The sequence below is a fragment of the Callithrix jacchus genome, chromosome 8 (assembly GCF_049354715.1).
Source record: "Callithrix jacchus isolate 240 chromosome 8, calJac240_pri, whole genome shotgun sequence".
NCBI lineage: Eukaryota > Metazoa > Chordata > Mammalia > Primates > Cebidae > Callithrix > Callithrix jacchus.
In genome coordinates, this window is record NC_133509.1 from 21,381,617 (window position 1) to 21,409,566 (window position 27,950).

Genomic DNA, 27,950 nt, shown 5'->3' on the forward strand with positions numbered 1-27,950 from the left:
AGAATACCAATTCACATGAGAGGGTTCCAAGGGACGCAACATTCTCGAGACAGCTAGGGTTCTGCCCCAAGAACGGGCGGAGAAGTTTAGAGAAAAGCTGATCTAAACGCGGGAATCCCTGAGGAAGACCGGCTTGAAGGCAGGAGACTGAAGGGACTGAAGCAGCGGCAAACCCTACGCCCCTCTGTTCTTTATTTACTTTCCTCCCAACCAGCCGCCGGAGCCACACCAACCTCCGCAACAGAAAACGCTCAGAACCCTCCAGCCCGGTTCTTTTCAACTCCCTGCGGAAGTGCTCACACCGGAACCCCCCCATGTCCGCACTTTGCCATTGGCCGAAGTTTCCGCCCGCTTCCACACGCTTCCTCCCACGACTCAGTCGGGCGGCGCAGCCCCTAGGAGTCACTTCCGCCTCGCCCCACCCCTCGGTCCCTTTTTAGCCGCTTCCGGCTTCGGGCCCGCCCCACCCCCTCTGGCTCCGCCCCGCCCCCGCCCCGCCCCCGCCCCTGGCCGGCGGTTCGGCCCCGCGGCGCCGCTTCCGGTGCGGGCCCCGCCCCGGCTGTGGCCCCCGGCTGCGGAGGAGTCCGAGACGCTGCTGCCGCGCCGGGGCTTGAGCGGCCGCCTCCTCCGCCGCCCGAAAACCCGGAGCGCCCCGCACAGGTAAGCGCCACGGGTCCCGGCTCCCTAGCTCACGGCGGGAGCGGAGGGTGCGGCAGGTGGAGGGCCCCGGGCAGGTGTGGAGAGAGAAGGGAAGGCGCGGGCCGGGGGCGCGGGGACAGCGAAGGAAAGTGAGAGCGCCGAGGGAGCCCCGGGAGACCCGGGCGCCCTGTGCCCATTAGGGCATTTGAGATAAAGCGATGAGAACGGCGAGGGGCCTTGGAGCTGAGTGGGCGCAGATAGATGGGGCGGGGGCCATCGGAGAAGAGCCAGCGGATTGGCTGGGAGGGTTGGTAGAGGTAAAAGTGATAGAGCTGGATGGGGGGAGGTGAGTAAAGAATGGGGGGAGGCGTGCTGGGGTGACCGGGGAGGTGGGCTGTGGTACTTGAAGGGGCCTGGGGCCCAAAGAATCCGGCAGCAAAGGTAGGGAAATGGTCAGCAGGCCGGGTTCAAAGCTTCAGGCAGTCTGTTGCACCAGGCTTGGTGGTCCGGGAACTTTAGGGGAAATGGGGGAGGGGCCGTGTGAAGGGATGAAGAGGTTTAGATTTGAGACATAAGTTCTCCAAATGTAGGCAGGTGGTATTGTTTGGATCGCTGGCTGCTTAGGGACTGCAGCAAGATGGGCTCTTTGGGGGAGGGTGTGTGTATTGAGTTGTAGAACTGAGTCATCTCAGTCTTACTATAAGAGGCTGTGGGAGGGACACCTCCCCCTCTGCTGGGAACAGCATTCAGAGAAGATGGTGCCACAAGACAAGAAGCAGTTGTTCAGTGACTGGCAGGACTTGGTTTAGAAATTATTCCGATCGTGATTTATTGACTGTAATGACTATGAGGACATTTAAATTGAACACCGAATTATTTGCTTTATTCTGTAATTTTATTTGACCCAAATTGTTTTCATTTTAAATGAACACTTTTGCCAACTGAATTTAATGTGGATGTAAATCTTGTCATACTTTTTTACACTGTAAGAAGAGCTAAAGCAGAATGCAAGTATTGCTGCTAGCGTCACTCACACTTGTAAAGTGCCAAGAGAGGAAGTAAAGGCAGTAAGAGGCAAATTGGAATTCGAATCTTTCACAGAAATACAAAAGACACAAACAGTGCTGGAAGATAAACAGCAGATGAGAAGTTTTATCGCTCCTAATTGGCCTAGCTTTAAAACTTGTACCTTTTTTACTCTAACCTGGAAAAAAATCTACAAGCAGTTTTTATTGCTAAAAATGTGATTACTTTTCCGTGAATTCTTGAAGATGCTAAATAAAGACACTTAGTTGTTTTTTTTTTTTTTGTCTTTCGACCCAATCCTAAAACACTGGAACATTGCAGATATCAAGTCCCAACATGTGCAGTACAGCTTCTTTCATGTGATGACAAAACTGTACGCCATGTTGCAAGTCCTGTTCACCTAAAATTTGTCCTTGCATAGTCATCTATTCAGTTACGGAGGCTTGCTGAAGAAACATAACTCCAGTGAAGTTGTTGGGGGTGAGGGCCTGCAGGGTAGAGGTGGGGGAGCTAAAGAAGAGGGTGTGAAAGTGATGTGTGTTTGGAGACTGATTGGTAAGAATGCAGATAAACCTGCCCCCAGAATGCTTTTGGCCCGAAAGCCTTTTCTTTTTGTATGTGCCAGAGAATATCATAGTAGAAATGAATCAGAAAGAAAGGGGATGTAAAGAGATTTACTTGACTGTTTATAAAAAAAAAAAAAAAAAAAAAAAGCAACGCAGCATTAACTTGTTCAATGTTGATATCTGTTTCAAATTAATTAACTTTAAAATCTCCAGAGGAATTCCCCCATTTGCTTTTGAGTGACGATTGCAATTTGAGACTCTTGCCTCGTTGTGTGTTTCTTTCATGTTGTTGAAATTGGATTCTTTCTGAGGCTATACTGTCCAGTTAGTATGGCTCAGTCTGCTCAACAAGCACGCTGGCAGTTTGATAGGGGAGATTTGAAAAGTTTAAACCCAAGAGCAGCTTGCTTGGTCTTGCTTTTTCTTTGAGAGAAAAACTGTCTGCCTGATAGTTCTGGGTCTAGCTTAGAGGTGATACCTTTCTCTGATGGGCTTGGGAACATATTCTCTCTTTTGCAGGCAGGCTGTTCTTTCCCTTTATCATTATTGTTTGCACGATTACAGCTTCAGCTACAGTGCAAACCCAGTTACCTTTTCAGTAATGAATGTTCGGTAACATTAATTCAGTCACAGATTAATGTTTGATAAGGTTGAGGAAGAAAGATCAGAACACATGTTAGCAGACTAGATACTGGCTGGATATACTTCTATTAATAGTATGGTACTCAGTAGTCTGCTGCTGCTACTACTGAGATTCATTCCCTGTTTCCCCTCTTAGATCCTGTTTCTCTTCTTCGCACGTTTTCCTACCCACCCACAAACCCCCCACAGCTCACTCATCTTAAAACTCAGGTTTAGGAGCATATGTTTAGCATTCGGAACTCATGGCCCTCTACTGGAGGAAAGGAAACCTTTTTATATCTGTTTCACATAGTTGTTTTTTCCCCTCCTTTGTGCTTTCTGTTAATCATTTAAGGTTAAGACCCAGTGTGCTTGGTGGGCTGTGCCCAGGTTCAGAGTCATGCCACTCTGTGGGTGAAGCTTGAGGCAGTAATGGAGCCACTTCAGCAGCAGCAGCAGCAGCAGCAGCAACAGAAGCAGCCTCACCTGGCTCCTCTGCAGATGGATGCCAGAGAGAAGCAGGGCCAGCAGATGAGAGAAGCCCAGTTCTTGTATGCCCAAAAGCTGGTCACACAGCCGACTCTCCTTTCGGCCACACCTGGGAGGCCTTCTGGCAGCACTCCCTTGGGTCCCTTAGCCAGAGTCCCAGCCACCACAGCAGTGGCCCAAGGTTTTGAACGGGGCAGCATGAACTCAGAGCCTGAGGAAGAAGAAGGAGGTTTGGAGGATGAGGATGGGGATGATGAAGTTGCAGAGGTGGGTGAGAAAGAAACCCAGGCTGCTTCAAAATATTTTCATGTGCAGCAAGCAGCTCGCCAGGATCCCAGAGCGGCACCCATGTCCAATCTACTTCCAGCACCAGGGCTCCCACCACATGGACAACAGCCTAAAGAAGACCATACCAAAGATGCTTCCAAGGCCCCTCCTTCTGTCTCCACAGCCGGGCAGCCGAACTGGAGTCTGGATGAGCAGCTCAAGCAGGTCAGTCTTTCTGGTATGGGAGGTCGTTTGTTTTTCCTAAAGGCTGGAGAGGGGTACTGGACTGACAGCATCAGGGGCTGTGCCAGTCTGTGCCTTCTCACCCCACTTGAGTGACCAACCACCTAGACATGAATAGACTTGGAATTTTTTCTTACTTAATATTTGTCTTCTTCATTAAAGCAATGAAATGTATGTTACTCTTAATAAAGGCTTTTCTTTTCTTTCTTTTTTTTTTTTAGACGGAGTTTCGCTCTTGTTGCCCAGGCTGGAGTGCAGTGGCGCCATCTGGGCTCACTGCAACCTCCGCCTCCCAGGTTCAAGTGTTTCTCCTGCCTCAGCCTCCCAAGTAGCTGGGATTACAGGCATGCACCACCACACCCAGCTAATTTTTTGTATTTAGTAGAGTTGGGGTTTCTCCATGTTGGGTGGGCTGGTCTCAAACTCCTGACCTCAGGTGATCAACCTGCCTCGGCCTCCCAAAGTGCTGGGATTACAGGTGCATCACCGTGCCCGACCCAGTATAGGTTTTTCCAAGTTTGATGGGAAAGAATGTCAATACAATCTCATTTTTTTAAGGAAGGATGAAGTTGCAACAATGTCATGAGGAATATCTAAAATGAAACGTGTGACTAATTAGAGTTTTTCTAATAATTATGTTTTCTCACAGTAGTGTAAAAGCATTCTTGCTCAGACAATTTCTTAGCTCCAGGCTAACCCAGGATTGTGCTCTTTAAGGACAGCTGGTTGTTTTCTACCTAACACAGCTGAAAAGAAGCACTTGTATTATGTATATTTTCCAACAAAGAGCCTTGTAGACATGATTTCATTTCGCTGTTACGTCATCCTCTTGACAGCAGGGAAGGGTAGACCTCAAAATTTCCTTTTTAGTCAAGGAAAGCTGAAGTGACTATCAAATGGCTGAGCATCAGAGTCAGCTAGGGAGCTTTGTAAAAAATACAGACTGCAGAGTCCTAATGAACTGTCTTGGAGGGTGGAGCCTAGGGAATCTTAGTTTTTAGCCAAGCCTTCGACTTCTGATTCATCTTCTCTTTGTGACCCACAATATAATTTTTCCTCACTCAAAGAATGGGAGTGATGATAAGTTGTTCCAGGTTGATTGACTTTTGGTGGTTAGGAAGGGAGTTCATGATAAAACCAGTAGTCCCTGGGTACCCTGCATAAGCACACACACTTCTTGTGATCCATTGGTACTGTTTAGAAATCATTTGTGAAAAGCTGTGGGTTTTCACAGGGCAACAGAAGTCATATAAGAAAGGTCCTCTGGAACCTGAAAAATCAAAGGTCTTGGATCGGGAGGCCTGTGCAGTGGATTTGAGTGTCACAGGAGCAGTGTTTGCAGCCAGAAGTGGGGTTCAAATCCCGTCACTTCCATTGATTGCCCTTGTGATCTTTCAATTGGGCTCCGAATTGCTCTGAGCCTGTTATCTTCTCATCCGTGAAATAAAAAGAATGAAAGCACCTCCCAAGGATGTTGTAAGGATTAACCGAGCTGGCACACGTGAAAGCCTGTCCAGTGCCAGGCACGTGGTAGGTAATAGTGCTCCTGGAGCTCTTTTATGTAAACAGTGTCATCTTCTCCTGCATCACACAGACATGCCTCCGAAGTAGGAGAGGTACTGAGATGCAGAGGTTTTCGCTCACATCACCCAGGGAGTTAGCCGCAGAGCTAGGACTGGAATCAGAGAATCCCAACTTCCACGACAGCAGCACCCTGGCCGCCAGCCCAGACCCGCCCCCACTGATTGCTTTGGTTTAGCAAAACATCTGTGAGTTGCCGGCTGCCCCCGCACTGCTGTGTGGTTGGCAGAGTTCCATACCGGCCGCTGAGTCAGCTCATAGCGGGATCCTGCCCTGACAGCGCTGGGAAAGTTCAGGCCCGAGGCGGCTGGGCTGCCCCCGCCTTGGCAGCTGGCCAGCGTCTGCGTGTGTGCGGTCGTTCCTAGAAAGTGCAGCCGCATGCGAGGAACAAGTGGAGCTCCAGAGCTTGTCTGTCTTCAGGAAGTGTAGCAGGTGTTGAGGTCAAGCCATTAGAGGTTTAAAAAAAGACTCTTCAGAACTGGTGTGTGCGTGTGCACCGTGGCAGGGCACCCAGCACCAAGTTATCTAGATGATGGCAGCCCTATGATTACGTAGCTCAGTATTCAGGGGGCTGGCTGTTGGCATTTGAAACCCTTTGAGTTCACTTTACGTTTCTGAGGCATATTCATTAATTATAGACTGCCTGGCAGAGCACCTGCCAAAATGTTTTATAAATACCAGAGTAGCTGAGGTATAATCCCTCATCCAAAAATTACCCTCCCCCGGGATTTGAAGATCAAGAACTGAGCTGAGGGGGCTTTGGGTAGCAATGACTTCAGCCCTTAGATGTGTACCTCTTTTTCCCCTTTAATTTTTTTTTTTTTTTTAAAGATGGGGTTTCACCATGATGGCCAGGCTGGTCTTGAACTCCTGACCTTAGGTGATCCACCCACCTCGGCCTCCCAAAGTGCTAGGATTAAAGGCGTGAACCAACGCGCCCGGCCTCCCCTTAGTTTTAAAAATTGATTTGGTCTGTGCTCTCCTTGTCTATAAATTCTGCTTCTAAAGGAGTAAATAATGTGCTTGAGAATTTTAAGACTTTTTTTTAACTATGTTTTTAGAAGGGCCAAAAATAATAATATTCTTTGGGAGAGTCTGTAGAATAGAAACCATTACAAACCATTAGACTAGATTTTTTTTTCTTTTTTCTTTTTCTTTTTTGTGATATAAGCAGGATATTTAGACATGTAGACTAGATTGTTTTGTTGTTCAGAGTCTTTTGTTTCTTTATGTGACTTAAAGGAGTGCAAAAGTAGAATATCCCTTGCTCCAGCAACAATCACAAAGACCTTTACAGTTGACACAGATCTTTTTTTTTGGGGATGAAGTTTTGCTCTTGTTGCCCAGGCTGGAGTGCAGTGGTGTCATCTTGGATCACTGTAACCTCTGCCTTCTGGGTTCAAGTGATTCTCCTGCCTCAACCTCCCTCACAGCTGGGATTACAAGTACCTGCCACCACGCCCAGCTAATTTTGTATTTTTAGTAGAGACAGAGTTTTACCATATTGGTCAGGCTGGTCTCAAACTCCTGACCTCAGGTGATCCACCTGCCTTGGCCTTCCAAAATGGTGGGATTACAGGTATGAGCCACCGCGCCTGGCCTTTTGTTTTTTGAGATAGACCTTTGCTCTGTCGCCAAGGCTAGAAGTGCAGTGGCACGGTCTCGGCTTACTGCAACCTCCACCACCTTGGTTCGAGCAGTTCTCATGCCTCAGCCTCCCTACCAGCTGAGATTACAAGCACATGCCACCATGCCTGGCTAATTTTTTTTTGTATTTTTAGTAGAGATGGAGGTTTCAGTATGTTGACCAGGCTGGTCTTGAACTCCTGACCTCAAGTGATCTGCCTGTCTTGGCCTCCCAAAATGCTGGGATTACAGGCATGAGCCACCACAGCTACCCTGACACAGATCTTACTGTTGATGTGATACAGTGTCCATCTTGTTCTTTTAAACAACAAACTTTTACAGTGGCTTCTTTGTGCCAGAACTGTGCTCCATGAAACAAGGCGCATTTCTCCCTCAGGGAGTTCAGGTTTGGCGGTGGCAGTGTCGGAACCTCAACGTGGATTGGAACTTGGGTTACAATAATTTGATTCTGTCCTGAGTCTATTGGAGCCCAGCCACCCAGTCTGTGATATAGCATAGATATTTTAAAACAGGGTTTTGTTTCAAACATTCACGTGCCAGAGTTTAAAAAGTTAATTTTGTCTACAGCGTAGCATAGCTTGGCAAACCAACAGGAATGCTGAAAAGTATTTTGCCAGATTTTGGAGTAAGGGAGGACAGGCATCTGCCAACTGAAAAGTGAAACTGGGAAAGCTTAAGCGTTCCATATATTACTCTTTGCAGCTGAAATCCTTTACTTAGAACATGTAAAGTCAAGATTATTTCATGGATTCTCTCTGAAGAAACTCTCAGAAAATATTTGCTTCTCAAGGCCTGGGTTGTCAGGGTGTGGTATTATGCTCTGACGCCACAGTGATGGGAAGATGGATAACGCCATTGAGCCAAGTGTTCTAAGACCCATCAGATTTCTATGGGCAGAGTAAATAATTGTAAAACAAGAAAACAGACAAAGAACTGAGTGTTCCATTTCTCAAAGAGATCATGCAGCCAACCGCGGAATGTTGCTGGCCGTGTGGGGGTGTTGTTCTGTTCTTCTGGTAGATGAGGGTGGTTCAAGCAGCACAGGCTGGGTCTGCCTTGAGCCCATTGGTAGAGATAGGTTACTAGAAGGATGTAGACCCCCTTCCATAGAATAGAAAGAAGAAAGATGGCTTGACAAGCATGTGGGAGCCAGGGTGCGTGTGTTCGATTTTCTGCATACTTTGGCAGTCGCTTTGGTTACTGTGTGTAGCTGTGATCCAACCAGGGGCTTAACATAAGTTCACAGCCAATTCAGTGCAAAGCACCGGGAGTCATTGCACAATGAATGTTGGCCCCTCCTCTAACCTTCCCTTTCTAGCATGTTTTATAAGATTCTGTTTCATGATTGCCTTCTAGGATGGGAGGGTTGAATTTCAGAATATTTGCAATTAAAGAATTCCTAACACGTCCTAAAGCTTGCTAATCACATGTGTTAGCAAGGACAGGGTATTACCAATTTCGAGCACCTCCACGCGGCTTGGGGTACCCTCAGCTCATGACAGCTGTGTGGGTTCTCTCTGAATTTGTTGGAGAAGTACCTCTGCAGTACAGAAGCAGAAGGAAGCTCCACGGCAAATGGGAAGAATCCCCATGTTAGATGGGCACTGGGAGACAAAGAGAATGTGATTTGAGAAGGGGGAGTTTCAGGTTTTTTTGTTTTGTTTTTAGCCTATTCTTAACCATGAGCAAAATCAATCTCATCTTAATGTGAGAGGCAGCTTCCTGCTGGGCAATTCAGACACTACTGTCCATTTTTTCTAATCCCATGACTGACTGACTGGTGTCCAGAAGCCATTCCTCTAAGTAAGGTGTGATCCCTTGGGGTAGGCCTACTTTTTTTGGTAGATACTGCATGATTATCATTAACTGAGTGTGGCTGCGCACACCTGTAGTCCCAGCTACTCTGCAGGCCGAGGCATGAAAATCACTTGAACCTGGAAGGCAAAGATTGCAGTGAGCTGAGATTGCGCCACTTGCACTCCAGCTTGGATGACAGAGTGAGACAGTGTCTCAAAAAAAAAAAGAAAGAAAAGAAAAAAATGATACAGCATGATTATGGAGCATTTGAAGCTTCTTGTAAAAATTGTGCAAACTATTGCCCGAAAAAGAAAATGTTCTAGGCTTTCCTTATGTTCTTTGTAGAGCTACCTTGCATGCCCTTGCCTTCTGCAGTCACAATGGAATCCATCTAGATGAGTGGTTCTCAATTAGAGGCGACCCCTGCCCCTTCCCAGGGACATTTCACAATGCCAGGAGACATTTTTGATTGCTGTGACTGGGGCAGGGGGAGTGTGCTGCTGGCATCCAGCGGGTAGACTAGGGATGCTGCTAAACATCCTATGATGCACAGGACAGCCCCCCAACAACAAAGAGTTACCTGGCCCAAAATGACAGTCATGCCAAGATTGAGAAACTGTGCTCTAGATTGTGTAACCAGAAAGAGAACATAAGCTTCACTTTCATCAGACAGTGCCAGAGACTGTTCCTTTGTGTTTCAGTCTCAGTAACTGAGGAGTTTGGCAACCTTGAATTTTCTTGACACCTACTTTCAGTATCTGTGCTGAGCAGAGGAAAAAAGATTTTCCTCTGTAGTCATCCAGGTAAACAGACTGTCACTTGGGCTCTCCCAAGTTTGAGGCCTAGAACTTGAGATCTCTTATTTGACTCTATCAGTGATTCTTTCAGCCTGGCACTCCATGATACCTTTGGTGATACGTGAAAGAGCTTGGTTGCTCTTCTAGACATTAACCCCAAAAGGTTAAGGTGTAAATACCTGGCAGACTTGTTACCTAGTAACAGATTTAATTATTAAATCAGCATTGGTTTGGGAGCCAGAGGATGTGGATTTAGACCCTACTTCCACCACCTGGGCAAGTAGTACTTTGGGCAAGTGTTCTAATCTGCCTCTCTGAACCCATGCATACATCTATCTGATAGGATGATAATTCTCTCCCACTGTCCTCAGGAAGCCATTTTAAAAGATATTATAGGCCGGGCATGGTGGCTCAAGCCTGTAATCCCAGCACTTTGGGAGGCCGAGGCGGGTGGATCACGAGGTCAAGAGATCGAGACCATCCTGGTCAACATGGTGAAACCCCCATCTCTACTAAAAATACAAAAAAATTAGCTGGGCATGGTGGCACGTGTCTGTAATCCCAGCTACTCAGGAGGCTGAGGCAGGAGAATTGCCTGAACCCGGGAGGCGGAGGTTGCGGTAAGCCGAGATCACGCCATTGCATACCAGCCTGGGTAACAAGAGCGAAACTCGGTCTCAAAATAAATAAATAAGCGAAACTCTGTCTCAAAATAAATAAATAAAATGAAGATATTATAAAGGTAGAAGGAAAATATGAGTGCAAAAGAGTTTTGCAGTATGTATACACCACCATACAAAGGTTAGGTCCAATCGACATTAACACCTAAGTCCTTTTTGAAGCTACCATCATCTCTCATATGCAGGGGATTGGTTCTAAGACCCCCACATGTACCAAAATTCAAGCATACTCAAGTCCTGCAGTTAACTCTGTGGAACCCATGTATACTAAAAGTTGGTCTTCCATATACATGGGTTTCACATCCCGTAAATTTTGTCTTTGATCCAAGTTTGGTTGAAAATAATTTACATATAAGTGGACCCAGGCAGTTCAAATCCATGTTGTTCAAGGGTCAATCCTACAGTTTTTCAGTCTTTATGAACTTTGTAGGTAAGATGCTCTGCAAATCCTACCCACTACTCTAAAACAACTCCTTTTCAGGTTTTCTAGAGCCATGACCACACTCTGGTGTTCTGAAATTCTCTGAAACCTTTCAGGATTATGTGAGCTTAAACCATGGCACTTCTGAAGCTGTATCTTTCCATGTTAGCATAGGGATATGTGCATTTTTTTTAAATGTAGAAGTAAGCTTTATAGATACTAAGTCCTTATAAATACAAGATCACTGACCTGACTTGGGTCCTTATCCCTCTCACCAGAGGCTAATTTAATTTCTCTACTTGTGTCCAGATCCCATGCCCCACTCCCACCCCCAGGTTCCCAGGGACTTGCTCCATTAGTGAATCCTCCATTGCCTGACTCTTTGGGCTCATTCTCTTCTAGGCCATTTCCACATGTCCACATCTTTTCTCTCCTAGACTTAAAAACAAGAAAAAAAACCTTTAATCTTAAATTTTACTTGAGTCAGTTGGTAACAAGGAAATGAGAGACTACTTTTAAAAAATTTTCTCTTGACTGCACATAATTAATTGCCAGCTTTTTTTCTCTTCCTCACTATCCCCGCTTCCTTGCAACAAACTTCTCAGAGGAATTGGTTTTACTCTTTATTTCCACTTTGTCACCTCCTAGTCACTCCTCAGCACACTCCAGTCTGATCTCTGTCTCTTCCATGTTCCTAAAGTTCCATGTTGCTAAGCCCAGTCTGCCCTGACCTCATTGATTTCTCAGCATTGCTGGATACAGTAGACCACTCCCTCCTTAAACATTTTCTTCTTTTGCTTTCTATAATCCTTCATTCTGCTTATGCTTATTTTTTCTTTTCCTTTTCTTTTTTCTTTCTTTTTTTTTTTTGAAGACAGGGTCTCACTCTGTTGCACAGGTTAGAGTGCAGTGGCACAAACACAGCTCACTGCAACCTTGGCCTCTTAAGCGCAAGTGATCCTCCTGCCTCAGCCTCCTGAGCAGCTGGGACTACAGGCATGCATCGCTAATTTTTCTTTCTATTTTTTTGTTTCCATTATCAAATCAGTGGTATTGCAGCTAATTTTTATTTTTGTAAGATTGGATCACACCGTGTTGCCCAGGCTGGTCTTGAACTCATGGACTCAAGCAATCCTCCCACTTCTGCCTTCCAGAGTGTGGGGATTACATTCGTGAGCCACTGCACACGACCTATTTATTTTCCTTTATCTCTTCAACTTTTTCTCTTCTCCCTGGCCTCTGACATGCTACGTTCCCCTGGGTTAACTCTTAAGCTCACTTCTCTGTGTGTTCTCCCTGAGGAGTTTCACTCTTCTGGCTTTAAATACTATCTGTAACCCGTAACTCCAGTATATAGTGTTTGAGTCCACATTTCTAGTCTGAGATAACTCCAGCTCCCTGCTTGGCATTTCTGTTGCGATGTTTTACTGGCGTCTTAAGTTTAATAACTGTGCTACTGAACTCTTGATTTCCAACCTCCTCTCCTACAGTTATTTCCTCCTTTACTTTTCCTTCTCAGTAAATGGCATTTCATTCCACTTGGGCATTTATATCAAACTCTTAGAGTTGGCTGTCTTTCATATCCCCCACTCTGTGACTCCCTATGTCCAGTCCATCACCAAGTCTTACCAGTTCTCTCATCTGAATGTCTAGAGTATTGCTACTCCTGCCTTCTGCATCATCACCTACCTGGTCCAGACTACCTATCTACCACTATAGCTCTCACTGGGTTTCTGTGCCCACCCCTCCCCCATTCTAATCCATGTTGTACACAGCAGCTAGAGCCATCTTCTAAAAAAATCAGATTATGTCACTGCGTTAATGCCCTCTAAGTATGATGTCAGTTGTTCTAATTATAAAATCTAAAATCTGCATGATCTGACTCTTGCCTACTTATCCAGCCTTATCTTTCACAAGCTCCTGATCTATCACAGTGCTCCAGTTACCCTGGCCTTTGCATATGTCAGTTCTTCTGTCTAAAACACTCTTGTCTAGACAAACGTACCCAACCTTCAGTTCGCTCCTTAATGGTCACATCCTAGGCCAGGCGCAGTGGCGCACGCCTATAATCCCAGTACTTTGGGAGGCTGAGGCGGGTAGATCACCAGGGTCAGGAGTTGGAAACCAGCCTTGCCAACATAGTGAAACCCCATCTCTACTAAAAAATACATGAAAAATTAGCCAGGTGTGGTGGCGGGAGCCTGTAATCCCAGCTACTGGAGAGGCTGAGGCAGGAGAATCACTTGAACGCGGGAGGCAGAGGTTGCAGTGAGCCGAGATCACGCCATTGCACTCCAGCCTGGGCGACAGTGTGAGACTCCATCCCAAATTTAAAAAAAATGTACAAACCTTAATTAAAATGTTTTATTGCTCTTTAATGTTTCCAGCACAAAGAAATGATAGATGTTTGTGGTGATAGATAAGCTAATTACCCTGATCAGATCACCATACATTATATATATGAAAACAACACTGTGTACCTCATTAATATATATAATTATTATTTGCCAACTAAAGTAATACTTCATTATGAGAAAAACAATAACAATCATCTGAGCCTTCAGCAGGTTGTAATTTTTGTTGGTAGAAGGTCCTGCCTTCATGTCGATGGCTTCTGAGTGATCTGGGTGGTAGTTACTGAAGGCTGGAGTGGCTATGGTAATTTCATAGAATAAGACAACAGTGAAGTTGACTACACTGATTCTTTTTTTTTTTTAATTTGAGGCAGAGTCTCATTCTGTCACCCAGGCTGGAGTGCAGTCACAGCTCACTGCAGCCTCAACCTCTTGGGCTCAAGTGATCCTCCCACCTCAGCCTCTTGAGTAGCTTGGGGCCACAGGCATGTGCCATCATGCCCAGCTAATTTTCAAATTTTTTTGTAGAAACAGGGTCTTACTGTATTGCCTAAACTGGTCTCAAATCCCCGGCTTCAGTGACCCTCCTGCCTCAGCCTTCCAAAGTGCTGTGACTACAGGCATAAGCCACTATTCCTGATTGCTATTTTTTTTTTGAGACAGTCTCGCCCTGTCATCCAGGCTGGAGTGCAATGATGCAATCTCAGCTCACTGCAACCTCTGCCTCCTGAATTCAAGCAATTCTGCCTCAGCATCCTGAGTATTTGGGATTACAGGCATGCACCACCACGCCCGGCTAACTTTTTATATCTTTATTTTTATTTATTTATTTTTTTTTTGAAGGAGAGAGAAAAAAAGGATGAGGGAGAGGAAGACAGAGGAAGAAAAAGAGGGAGAGAGAACAGGAATATTGTTTTATTCTAAAAATGGGTATTGAAACCTCTTATGCCAATAATTGTGCTTAATAATGGCCAATCAATATTTTGTTTAAACCTATGAGTAGGTGTGATGTGATACTGATAAGAATGTATATTTTATTTATTTAAAGTGGAGAATTCTATAAATGTTTATTAAGTTTACTTGTTCCGGATCTGAGTTCAAGTCCTGGATAGCCTTATTAATTTTCTGTCTCATTGATCTATCTAATATTGATGTTGAAGTGTCCCACTATTATTGTGTGGGAGTCTAAGTCTCTTTATAGGTCTTATGTATCTGGGTGTTCCTGTATTGTGTACTTATATATTTAAGATCTACTCTTAAATAAGCTCTACTTGTTGCATTGATCCTTTTACCATTTTATCTTTGTTGCTTTAAAATCTATTTTATCAGAGGTGAGAATTGCAATTCCTGCTTTTTATTTATTTATTTATTTTTGCTCTCCATTTGGTTGGTAAATCTTTCTCAATCCCTTTGTTTTGAGTCTTTGTGTATCCTTGCATATGAAATGGGTCTGGAGGCAGCATACTGTTGGGTTTTGGCTGTATCTTTTGATTAAGGGATTTAGTCAATTTAAATTTAGGATTACTGCCATTTGATGTTAGCTGGCTGTTTTGTCCATTTGTTGATGTAAATTCTTCATTATGTTGATGCTCTTTACTTTTTGGTATATTTTTGGAAAGGCTAATACTGGTTGTTCCTTTCTATGTGTAATGCTTCTTTCAGAAGCTCTTGTAAAGCAGGCCTGGTGGTAATAAAATCTCTGAGTACTTGCTTGTCATAAAAAAATTTATTTTTCCTTCAGTTGTGAAGCTTAGTTTGGCTGGATATGAAATTCTGGGCTGAAAGTTCTTTTCTTTAAGGATGTTGAATATTGGCCCCCCACTCTCTTCTGGCTTGTAGGGTTTCTGCTGAGAGATCTGCTGTAAGTCAGGCTTCTGCTGTAAGATAGGCTTCCCTTTGTGGGTAACCTGACCTTTCTCTCTGGCGGCCCTTAGCATTTTTTCCTTCATTTCAATCCTGGTGAATCTAACGATTATGTGCCTTGGGGTTGCTCTGCTTGTATCTTTTTGTATCTTTAGTAGAGACCAGGCTTCACCATGTTGGCCAAGCTGGTCTGGAACTTCTGACCTCTAGATTCTCCCACCTTAGCCTCCCAAAGTGCTAGGATTATAGGCATGAGCCACTGCACCCAGCCCCAGTTGCTATTTTGACCTCCTCCCACGAATCATGAATTATTCTTAATGGCAACAGTGAATCCTTTCCAGAAGGTTTCAAATGTGCTTTGCCCAGATCCATCAGAGGAATCACTGTCTATGGCAGCTGTAGCCTTGGGAAATGTATTTCTTAAGTAATTTGAAAGTTCAGCCTTTAAAGTTGAAATTACTCCTTGACCCATAGGCTGCAGAATGGATGTAGTGTTAGCAGGCATGAAAACAACATTCACTTCCTTGTACATTACCATCAGAGCTCTTGGGTGATCAAGTACCTTGTCAATGGTTAGAAATATTTTGAAAAGAATCCTTTTTCTAAGCAGTAGGTCTCAACAGTGAGTTTCAAATATTCAGTAAATCATGCTGTAAGCAGATGTGCTGTCATCCAGGCTTTGTTCTATTTGCAGACGACAGCCTAGGTAGATTTAGGATAATTCTTAAGGGCCCTAGGATTTTTGGAATAATAAACAAGTATTGGCCACAATTTAAAGTCACCAGCTGCATGAGGCCCTAAACAAGAGAGTCACTCTGTTCTTTGAAGCTTTAAAGCTTGGCATTGACTTCTCTCTAGCTATGAAAGTCCTAGATGGCATCTTCTTTTAAATAAGGCTGTTTTATCTACAAATTGAAAATCTGTTTTTAGTGTAGCGACCTTCATCAATGATCTTGGCTAGATCTTCTGGATAACTTGCTGCAGTTTCTATGTCAGTACTTGCTGCCTCAGCTTGTATTTTTATGTTAGGGAAATGATTTCTTTCCTTAAACCTCATGAATCAACCTCTTCTAGCTTCAAACTTTTCTTCTGCATCATACTTCCTCTCAGCCTTCATAAAATTAAAGAGAGTTAGGGCCTTGCTCTGGGTTAGGCTTTGGTGTAAGGAAATGTTGTTACTGGTGTCATCTTTTATCTTTTATCTAAGCCATGAAAACATTTTCCATGTCAGTAATAATGCTGTTTTGCTTTGTTTTTTTCTTTCTTTCTTTCTTTCTTTTTTTTTTTTTTGAGACAGAATCTCGCTCTGTTGCCCAAGCTGGAGTGCAGTGGCGTAATCTTGGATCACTGCAACCTCCGCCTCCTGGGTTCAAGCAATTATCCTGCCTCATCCTCCTGAATAGCCAGGAATACGGGAACATGCCACCATACCTGGCTAATTTTTGTATTTTTATTAGAGAATGGGTTTCACCACACTGGCCAGGCTGGTCTCAAACTCCTGACCTTATGATCTGCCCTCCTTGGATTACAGGTGTGAGCCACCGCATCCGGCCCCCTGTTTTGCTTTTAATTTCCTTTAAGAACTCATCCTTTGCATTCATAACTTGCCTACCTGTATGACATAAGAGGCCTAGTTTTCAACGTGTCTGGGCTTTCAACATTCCTTCCTCACTAAGCTTAATCATTTCTAGCTTTTGATTGAAAGTGAGAGACATACAACTCATTCTTTTAGTTGAATACTTAAAGTGTGAAATAGGAGAATTACCAATACATGACACAGAGGCATGAATTGAGCACATGCTGTTGGAAACAAGGTGTGCTGTGCTTTCAAACATTGGTACCTTAGAAATTCTAGTTTTTTTGTTTTTTGAGATGGAATCTCGCTCTGTCGCCAGGCTGGAGTGCAGTGGCGCCATCCCTGCTCACTGCAACCTCTGCCTCCCAGGTTCAAGTGATTCTCCTGCCTCAGCTTCCCAAGTAGCTGGGATCATAGGCACATGCCACCATACCTGGCTAATTTTTGTATTTTTGTTAAGGATGGGTTTCACAGTGGTGGGGGAGGAAAGGAAAAAAAAAAAAGATGAGTTTCACCTTGTTGGCTAGGATAGTCTCCATCTCCTGACCTCGTGATCCTCCCACCTCAGCCTCCCAAAGTGCTGGGTTTACAGGTGTCAGCCACCGTGCCCAGCTAGAAATTCTAGTTTTTAACATCTACTTCTCCAGTCCCATTTTACCATTTATAGTGGCCAGTATTTTAGTTCTCATTTGTTTAAATTAGTTTTTTTCCCCCTAGCAGTCATCATTTATTTAGACTTACCAAGTTTATCCATTTTTGTTTACCATTACTTGTATCACACTCATTCCCTCGGGGCTCAATCCTTTTTCTTTCTTTTCTTTTTTTTTTTTTTTTTTTGAGATGGAATCTCACTCTGTTGCTGAGGCTGGAATGCAGTGGCACTATCTTGGCTCACTGCAACCTTCACCTCCTGGGTTCAAGTGATTCTCCTGCCTCAGCCTCCCTAGTAGCTGGGACTGCAGGCATGTGCCACCATGCCCAGCTAATTTTTGTATTTTTAGTAGAGATGGGTTTCACCATATTGACCAGGCTGGTCTCAAACTCCAGACCTCAAGATCTACCTGCCTCGGCCTCCCAAAGTGCTGTAATTACACACATGAGCCACCGTGCCCAGGCCTCCTTTTTCTTTATTTACTGACTTTTTTTTTACTAGAAACTTCTGTGTAATGAAAGTCTTAGGCCAGGCATGGTGACTCATACCTGTAATCCCAGCACTTTGGGAGGCCAAGGCAGGTGGATTGCTTGAACCCAGGAGCTCGAGACTAGTCTGGACAACATGATGAAACCCTGACTCTACCAAAAAACAAAAAAATTAACCAGATAGGGTGTTACACACCTGTAGTCCCAGCTACTTGGGAAGCTGAGACAGGAGGGTAACTTGAGCCTGAGAGATGGAGGCTGCAGTGAGGTATGATGGTGCCATGTACTCCAGCCTGGATGACAGACTGAGACCCTGTCTCAAACAAAAAAAAAAAATTGTGGTATGTTTGAAACTTTAAAAAAAAAATCTTTTTTTATTTTGTACAGTTGCTCATAGCCTTAGAATCTAGGTTGAGCATTATTTTTCTCTGCACCTTTAATGATAAGATTTCATTGTTAAAATAAATAAATAAATTTAAAAAAAAGAAAAAAGTAGACTCCCCCAATCCCTCCCTCCCATTGGAAAAAAAATAATAATAAAAAAATAAATAAATAAAAAGAAGTTAAAAAAAAGAAAAAAAAAAGATTTCATTGTCTCCTAGCAAGTGTTTTTGTTGTTGAGAAATCTAGTGTCAATCTGTTAATCTTTTTCTAGCTTTGATTTTAAAGTGAGAGACTTACAACTGTTTCTTTCACTTGAATACTTAGAGGCCATCGCAAGGTTATTAATTGGCCTGATTTCAATATGGTCGTGTCCAGGGGAGTAGGGAGGATCTTTTTTCTCTTGTAGCTTTTTTCTTTTTGACTCTGCTATTCTACACTTCCACTATAGTAGTCTAGGTTTGGACTTTTATTCCACTTGGGTCTCTGTCTCCTTCTTCCATCTGATTTGTATCTTTTTTTTTCTTGATTACTGTTTTTTCTTAACCAGTATTCTAATAGAGGTATTTGAACCTTCTCATTCAGTCTTTTATGCATCTTTTCTTTTAAAATCTTACCTATTTATGTCATTCTCTTGCATTCTGGATTATTTTCACATTTAATTTTCTAATTTCTAATTCTCTCCAGCTTTGTCTGTTCTACTTTATAGCTCTTTAAAAATGGTTTGTCTTAATTATTGTGTTTGTTTATAAATTTTTTGGCATTTAAAAATTTACCTGTTCTTTCTTTATGGTTTCTGTTCCTTTAGCTCTTTGAACATCTTTGACTTTTTAAAACTTTATATTTTGGAACTGCTAAAACTCACTTATGGAAATTTCATACATACAAAAAAAGAATGGTAATGAACCATCTGTGTTCTTTAATCAGCTTTCAACAAGTATCAACAGTCTGCCATTCTTTTTAAACATGCTTATTTTAAAGATTCTTTTAGATTCTATTCTTACCTCTAATTCCTGGGGTGCAGGTTCTTCCTGTGTCATGTTACTCTCCCTTATGATGGTTTATTCCTCTTGAAGTGGTTTGTTTTTTTGTTTTTGTTTTTTTCCGTGTAAATTCGTTTAGAATGGGGATTTGCTTCTGTAGGAGTCCCATGTGCCTTGGATAGTGGAAGCATTCCTAAGAGGAGTTTTGTTTTTCCTTCTGCTGGGACTGCACAAGTTTACCTGGTTGCATTGGTTTGGGTAGTGTGAATTTGAAGCCTGCATTTGCGCCTGGTGAGAGTCCCCCAGTATGAGTCCCCTGCCAGATGGCAAGGTTCCTTGCTGCTTTGCTAGGCTGCTGGGCAGTTTTTTAAGGCCCAGTTCATGGTGGGTAGTGAATGTGGTGGTCTCTCATGGCCTCTGGCTTTATCCAGTTATTTCAGTTCTGGTTCCTGGCATGCAGGGGCCTGCAGCCTGGACTCCCTTCTCTTGGGTTTGATTCAATCTCCAGCTCCCAGTTCAGCACTCAGCTCTTAAGAACCCTATTCAGGTCACGTTCTCCCTTGAGCCCTTCAGTTTTGACACATGCTCACTGATTGCTACCATTTTGTTTCTGCTACTGTGGACTCTGCTTGCTTTCTGGGTTTCAAGCTCAGCTATGTGTGCAAGGGGTAGGGTGTTAAATGTTATCCAGCTTTTCTTTTTGAGGTTTTCTTTGGGGAAGGAGGGAGGGAGATAGTGGAGTTCTTTCACATCAGACTAGCCTCACTCACAGTTTTGTTTGTTTGTTTTCTTGCCTTTGTTTTTTAATTGCTAAGGCTTTTGGACCTCTTCTGTGCCAGGTACCTTATTTCATTTCATTGTGTGAGGCAGGCCCTGATATTATCCCCTTTAAGTGTTTGTTTTCTTTACAGATGAGAAAAAAGGTAAAGTGGGAAGCTTGTGGTCTCACATTTGGAAAGCTGGCAGTGAACCCAGGTGGTCTGACTTCTAGCTCCATATTCTCTTTCTCTCTTCCAGATAGAACAGGAGAAAAATAATCTCTTTTCAGTGGTTTTATGACTCTACAAATGACTTACTTATTTTTCCTGATTGTCAAGGTAATGCAAGCTTATTTTAGAAAACATGAAAAACATAAAAATTTGTTAAGGAAGAAAATGTAATCGCTACAACCACATAACTTAGGAGAAAAATGCCTACCTTAGATATAGTTTTAAATTATATATACAGGCTGGGTGCAGTGGCTCACACCTGTAACCCCAGCACTTTGGAAGTCCAAGGCAGGTGGATCGCTTGACCCCAGGAGTTCGAGACCAGCCTGGGCAACATGATGAAACCCTGTCTCTACTGTAAAAAACAACCACAGAAATTAGCCGGAGTGGTGGCACACACCTGTAATCCTGGCTACCCAGGAAGCTGAGGCAGGAGAACCTCTTGAACCTGGGAGGTGGAGGTTGCAGTGAACCACAGTTGTGCCACTGTACTCCAGCCTGAGCAACAGAACAAGACTGTGTCTCGAAAGAAAAACAATTATCTACAATTTTGTGCTTAGCTTTTATCACCTAATAGGCCATGAACAATTGAAAGTATTATTTTAAAATATTTTAGTTTTCAAAATACATTACAGAAGTAATAGTAACTCAAATAATTTTAGCAATATGGAAATGTCTGAAATACAAGTCTAGCTCTTCGGGTGCAATGGTTAACAGTGCGGTCCACACCTTTTTGGAGCTTTTTCTTTTCACAAGTGTATTTTGTCTGTTCTGCATATTGTTCTACCACTTGCTTTTGTACTCACTGCCCTGGCAGTCCTCCATGAGTGTTCATGGAGATGTATTTTTTCGTGTTTTTATAATTATTTATTTAAAATCACGTAAGTGGTATGAATCTGTGCTCATGGAAGTTGAAACAATATAGAAAAATGCAGAGTAAAAATTGGGAGTTAAAAAAGTACCATGATGTCCTGTTGCCTTTCCTGTGTCCTTACACCCCGCAAGTAGGAGTGAAACAGCTTCTGGGACTGTTTCTGTGTATTTACTGACTAAAGCATGCAGTCACAGGACATGTGAGTGTGAATGTACTTGTGTATGTGTGTGTGGTGTGTGTAACCCTATGCCCTGGTATATGTATTTTTATGGTGGGTTAGATTATTACAGATGTTGATTAGGGGTATATGTATATATTAGCTTTTCAATAGATACTGTTAAATCACCCTCAAATATATTACTCTACTTTGCTGCTGGTAATATATTTTCCCAAACCCTTGCCAACATTGGTTATTATCAGTCCTTTTAGTTTTGCTCTCTCTTCATATGTTTATTTGCCTTTTGTATCTGCTTTATGAATTGCTTTATAGCCTATGCCCATTTTCGGTTCTGTTTATCTTTTTCTTACCTTTTAATAGCCTTTTGCATAGGCCCTTGTCTTTATGTGTGTTTCAAATATTTTTTATAGTTTGTCTTTTTAAATTTTATTTTATTTTATCTTTTGAGATGGGGTCTCTTTCTGTCAGCCAGGCTGGCGCGATCTCCGCTCACTGCCACCTCTGGGTTCAAGTGATTCTTCTGCCTCAGCCTCCTGAGTAGCTGGGACTGCAGGCGTGTGCCACCATGCCTTCTAATTTTTATATTTTTAGTAGAGATAGGGTTTCACCATATTGGCCCAGCTAGTCTGGAACTCCTGACCTCATGATCCGCCTACCTCAGCCTCCCAAAGTGCTGGGGTTACAGTCATGAGCCACTGCACCCAGCCCTTTGTCTTTTTTTTTTTTTTTTTTTAATTTGTAGAGATAGGGTCATGCTTTGTGGCCCAGGCTGGTCTCAAACTCCTGGGCTCAAGCAATCCTTGTGCCTCAGCCTCCCAAAGTGCTGGGACTGTAGGTGCGACCCACCGTGCCCAGCCCATAGTTTGTCTTGATATGTGCTTCTTTCATCAGATAGGAGTTTAAATTTTTGATGTGGCTAAACTTACTGATTTTTCTCTTTATGGTTTCTGTCATACTTGAGAAGGCCTTTCCCTCTTTACAGAAAGTATTCTTCTCTATTCTTAATACTTTGTGGTTGTATTTTTCATCATAGACCTTTCCTACCTCTAGAACGAATGAGAAGGATTAATAGAATGAATAGGAATCAAATGTGTTTAAAGAGTGTTGCTGTTTTTAATGGCTGCATAATGTTTTATCACGTGGATAGCGCCTTCATGTGTTGCCTATTCCCTTAATGTCAGACATTTAGACTGCTTTTAATTTTTTACTCTTATAAATAAAATTGTACTGTATTTCTAGTTATTTCCTTAGGCTAGAGTCACAGACCAGAATTACAAGATCAGGAGGAGACTTAAGAAAGTGAGGCAGTAATAAGCAGGGACTTGAATTGCCCTGCCTTGCAGTTGAGTCTCAGCTGCACCATTTGGTTACTTTGTAACCAAGTCACTCAACTTGCTGTGCCTTGTTTTCTAATCTGAAGAGTAGGGGGTTAGTATCATACTCACTTCAGAGCACTGTGCTGAGGGTTGTCAATCCATATGAAATGCTGGAATCCTGCCTGGCAGGTAGTTAGCACAGACTCTCGCTGACTTAAGATGGTTCAGCTCACTGTTTTTCAACCTTATGGTGCTACAAAAGCGATACACACTCAGTAGAAACTACTTCAGGTGCCCATCCAACTATTCTGGCTTTCTTCTTACATTATAGTATTCAGTAAATTACAAGATACTCAACACATTATTATAAAATAGGCTTTGTATTAAATGATTTTGCCTAATTGTAGGCTAATGCATGTGTTCTGAGCACGTTTAAGGTAGGCTAGATTGCACTCCAGCCAGGGTTGACAGAGCAAGACTTTGTCTCAAAAAAAAAAAAAAAAAAAAAAAATCCAAGTAGGCTAGGTTAAGCTATGATGTTCACTAGGCTAGGTGTATTAAATGCATTTCCGACAACGATATTTTCTTTTCTTTTTTTTTTTTTTTTTTTGAGATGGAGTCCCGCTCTGTTGCCCGGGCTGGAGTGCAATGGTGCGATCTCAGCTCACTGCAACCTCTGCCTCCCAGGTTGAAGCAATTCTCCTGCCTCTACCTCCCAAGTAGCTGGGATTACAGGCGTGTGCCACCACGCCCGGCTAATTTTGTATTTTTGGTAGAGACAGGGTTTCACCATGTTGGCCAGGCTAGTCTCGAACTTCTGACCTCAGATGATCTGCCCATCTTGGCCTCCCAAAGTGCTGGGATTACAGGCGTGAGCCACCATGCTTGGCCCAATATTTTCAACTTCTGATGAGTATATTGGGTTGTTAACACCATTATAAGTGTTTTTTTGTTTTGTTTTTTTTTTTTGTGAACAGAACAATAAACACCTTTATTACATGGGTGAAGAGAGAAAACAAGGATTTATTTGCCTTTCCGGGCCTTGATTTTCCTAAGATACAACTCCAACTCTTTGCCCTCTAGCACATAGCCATCTGCTCGGCCACACTGTCCCGGCCTTGAAGCGATGCATGCAAGAAGCTTGCCCTACTGGAACTGCCCCTCCAGTAGACTGCTGATTTTGGCATTCTTTCTCCTTTCGTCGTATTTCTTCTGGATTTTTTTAAGATCGTTTTTTTGTTTAAAATCTCTTCTTCCTCAGGAGTCAGCTTGGCTCCCTTCTTGCGGCCCAGGGGCAGCGCATAGTGGGACTCGTACCACTGTCGGTATGGCATGCTGTCGATGAGCACAATGCAATTCTTCACCAGGGTCTTGGTACGGACCAGCTCGTTATTAGATGCATTATAGACAACATCAATGATCCTTGTTTTTCGAGTACAACACTCTGAGCCCCAGGAGAAATTTCCCACGTCCAGCCTCAGGGCACGGTATTTCTTGTTACCGCCCCGCACACGGACTGTGTGGATGCGGCGGGGGCCAATCTTGGTGTTGGCAGCTGGGCGCCCCAACTCATACTTCCGCTTCTTGTGGTAGGGCTTTCTCTTGCCCCCGGTCTCGCGGCGCTTGTGCCAGTTGTCCCGAGAGATGCCCATCGCTCGGCGCTGGCTGGAAAGAGCTGTTTTGTTTTTTTGAGAGAGGGTCTCACTCTTGCCCAGGTGGGAGTGCAGTGGTGTGATTGCTGCTCACTGCAGCCTGGAACTCCCAGTCTCTAGTAGTCCTCTCATATGGCCTCCCAAAGTGCTGGGATTACAGGCACGAACCACCTCGCCTGGTCTCCACCATAAGTTGAGGAGTATTTGTACTCAATTATTAGTCATTGCTGCTGCCGCTGTTATTGTGATAGGCATTTTAAGGCAAGTGACTTTCCAGAAAGGTCATGCTATTTTATATTTTCATTATGGGAATTCGGGAGATCCCATTTTACCAACCCTTGTTGTCACTGAAATTATCATTTTTTGAAGCTTTGCTTCAAATTTTACATATGAATGATGGGCCCCCTTTTTTTAAATGCAAATTCTTATGTTTACCTCTAGGGCCCAAAAATTAAGCTGCTGTCTTTAGGAAATAACTTACATTGCCTTCTAGAACCCTTCTCTAGGGTTGCCATTGAGAACTAGCGGCCCACCTTCTTTTAAGTGTGTTCTGATTTCCCCCCAGATTCCTCACTTAGCTTGTGCTGAGTCTCCTAAGTTTATTGTTGTTGGCTTGTTCTTCAGGTATCAACACTCATTTGAGCCTGGACCATCTGTCAGGCCCTATGCTTGATGCAACAGCCTCACAGAGGAGTCAGTCACTATCCTTGTGTGAGAGAGCCTCACAGCCTGGTAGAGGTGGCAGGTGGCACGGGGACAGCTGTCATCAGAGAAGGAATGTGTACACCATAGTAGCACCCCTGAGATGGGGGTGTGAACATGGAGGAAGCCTTAGGAGAAGCTCCGAAAATCTGTGAATGGGGCTGACTTCTAAACCCAAACCGTGACCACGTTCTGCCTGAGGACACCCAAACTTATGGAATCCCAAATTTGAAAATAAAGGAGGGATTTTTAAAATTTTATAAAGTAACTTATGATAGCAATTTTTAAAAATGTTGTTCTTCCTGTGCATTTAAAATACGTAATTTGGGGGAAGGGGGAAATAAGTTTTTTTTTTTTTTTGAGATTGGAGTTTCGCTGTTGTTACCCAGACTGGAGTGCAATGGCACGATCTCAGCTCACCGCAACCTCCGCCTCCTGGGTTCAAGCAATTCTCCTGCCTCAGCCTCCCAAGTAGCTGGGACCACAGGCGTGCACCACCATGCTCAGCTAATTTTTATATTTTTTAATAGAGACGGGGTTTCACCTTGTTGACCAGGATGATCTCCATCTCTTGACCTCGTGATCCACCTGCCTTGGCCTCCCAAAGTGCTGGGATTACAGGCTTGAACCACTGCACCCGGCTGGGGGAAAGAAGTTTTACAAAACTTCTGGGCAAGTTTCTCAACCTCTTAGGTCTGCTTTCCTTTCTGTCGTCACCTGCGAGTCCAGTGAAGTATTCCTGTGTTGGGCTCTCTGGCTCTGACTTTGTGCAACTCTGTGGTGTGAATGGATGACGGCAACTATTGTGGAAGTTCATGTGGTAGCTCCAGGGTTGGAGGAAGCCATAGTGCTGCCAACTCAGATTCTGCAGAGAAAAGGAGCTGGGACTTAGCTCTGTGGCTCTCAGACTTGGACTTGGCTGGGCCAGTTCATGCCTTGGCATCAGGGTGTCCTCATCACCAACATTGCATTTGAGTTTTTCTGCCTCCTTTTGTAGGAGTACCTATTTCTGGACAGTCTTCTTGATCATTGCATGGAGTGATTCTGTGCCTAGTGGAAAGGTGAGACCGCTGCCCTCTCTTCCTCCCCTGATCTGCCCCCTTTCTACAGCTTAATCGGAAAAGTGTCCTGTAGCTCTTTTTCCAAGCCACTGAGTTTGAATTGATCTCTGCTGCTAGTAAGAGGTGGGAAGGCTGTTTCTGGTTCCTGCTAAAGTTACCTGACAACGGAAGGTGTGCATCTGATAATTATAACTCTAGTGCCTCCAAGGCCTGAGCAATTTAGTTAAGAGCAGTAATCCTGATCTTATCAAGAGGGTTTTGTAGTCCAACAGTGTTGCTTATAACAGTATCTGTTTTGCTTCCTGGGGCTCCCCTCCCCTCTTACACCTTCTGCATGTCTCATTGCCTCCTGGAATCAGTTAAAACTTGTATGGGGTAAAGGGTGTTTTTCTTGTCTTCATAACAAGATCTGAGAATTGGATTTTTAACATTACAATGTCATTAATCAGGCCAGCTGTAGGGTAGTTAGAAGTGTGGTACACGTAGTGCTTGCAGAGTCATGGACCTGGCCAATGATAAGGTAGTTTTTTTGTTGCAGAAAGAAAGAGAAAGAGAGAAGGGAAGAAAGAAGGGAGGAAGGGAAGGAAGGAGAGAAGGAAGGAAAGCAAAGAAAGAAGAGAGAGAAGGAAGGGAGGGAGGGAAGGAAAGAAAGAAGGAAGGAAAGGAAGGAAGGAAGAGAGAGAAAGAAGAAAAAGAAAGAAAAGAAAAGAAAGACATCAACAGCCACAGTTAGCCCAAATGCTTTGGTCTCATTATAGTTTGGAGCAGTTAGTTGGTATCCATGAGCTTCGGATCAGCTCCTTCGAAGTCTAATGATTTTCTTTTTCTTTTCTATCTTTTCTTTTTTTTTTTTGAGACAGGGTCTCACTCTGTCACCTAGGCTGGAGTGCAGTGGTTCAATCATAGCTCACTGCATCCTCCTTTCAGGCTCAAGCAATCCTCCTATCTCTGCCACCCAAGTAGCTTGGACTACAGACAGACACCACCACACCTGGCTAATTTTTGAATTTTTATTTTTTTATTATTTATTTATTTAAAGACAGAGTTTCACCATGTTGGTCAGGCTGGTTTTGAACTCCCGACCTCAGGTGATCTGCCTGCCTTAGCCTCCAAAGTGCTTGGATTACAGGCGTGAGCCACCACGCCCAGCCTAATTTTTGAATTTTTTGTAGAGATGGGGTCTCACCAGGTTGCGAGGCTGGTATCAAACTCCTGGGATCAAGTGATCTGCCTGCCTCAGCCTTGCAAAGCTCTGGGGTTACAGGCAATGGCCATCACACCCAGCCTGAAATCTAGTGATTTTCTAATGATGACTTGGAGGTTCAGGTCCTAGGAATTTGCCTAGATCCTTGACCTTGGGGTGCATAATATATTTGATTTATAGAGAATAGACACATTACTGTTCTGCATCTTTTTTTTTTTTTTTTTTTGGACATAGGGTCTCACCCTGTCGCCCAGGCTGGATGGAGTGTAGTGGTACAGTCATACCTCACTGAAACCTCAACTTCCCAGGCTCAAGTGATTCTCCCACCTCATCCTTCCAATTAGCTGGGACTATAGGCATGCACCACCATGCCTAGCTAATTTTTTTATTTTTAAAATTTTATAGAGATGGGGTCTCCATATATTTCCTAGGGTGGTCTCAAACTCCTGGGCTTAAACAGTCCTTCCACCTCCGCCTCCCAAAGTGCTGGGATTACACCACACCCTGTTCTATATCGTCAGAGAACTCTCAAGAATCTCTGTAAAAGTTGTCTGTATGCACAATGGTGATTTAAGGACAGGGCAGTTTCTGAGAGGTACCAAAATATGGGAAGCCCAAGTGAAGACTTGTTTGCTGGGCTTTAAACCCCAAGGAAGGGGTTAACCCTTGCCTTGGGGAGGAATGAGGAATGGGAACTAAAAGCTTTGGACATCTGAGCTGTGCTTTAATAAGATATTCCAGGTGGTCAAGGAGTAATCCTAAAATAGCCTTGATACTTAATTGCTTTTAAAGTCAGGCACTTCTGTCTCTGGGGAGGTAGAGCTCTAAGGAATGCAGGGCTGACTCCTGAGATCTTAGAGGCGTGGTCTGGTTGGTTGTTTTTTTTGGGGGCGGGGGAGGTTT

The 27,950-nt window shown here is 43.7% G+C and overlaps 1 protein-coding gene and 1 pseudogene across 6 annotated transcripts in view; one reads left to right on the forward strand and one right to left on the reverse strand.

Annotated features, from left to right (window-relative positions):
* The first annotated feature begins 552 nt into the window (after positions 1–552).
* The window catches only part of ARID3B (AT-rich interaction domain 3B), a 61,475-nt gene continuing 34,077 nt past the window's right edge, over positions 553–27,950 (forward strand). For all 6 annotated transcript variants that reach the window (XM_035259229.3, XM_002753327.6, XM_009005244.4 and 3 more), the window contains exons 1-2: positions 553–660; positions 3,208–3,833. In XM_035259229.3, the coding sequence (XP_035115120.3) occupies positions 3,285–3,833 (549 nt within the window). In that variant the 5' untranslated portion in view covers positions 553–660; positions 3,208–3,284. The remainder of the gene's footprint in view (positions 661–3,207; positions 3,834–27,950) is intronic.
* LOC100392344 (small ribosomal subunit protein eS8 pseudogene) lies at positions 23,432–24,104 on the reverse strand (annotated as a pseudogene).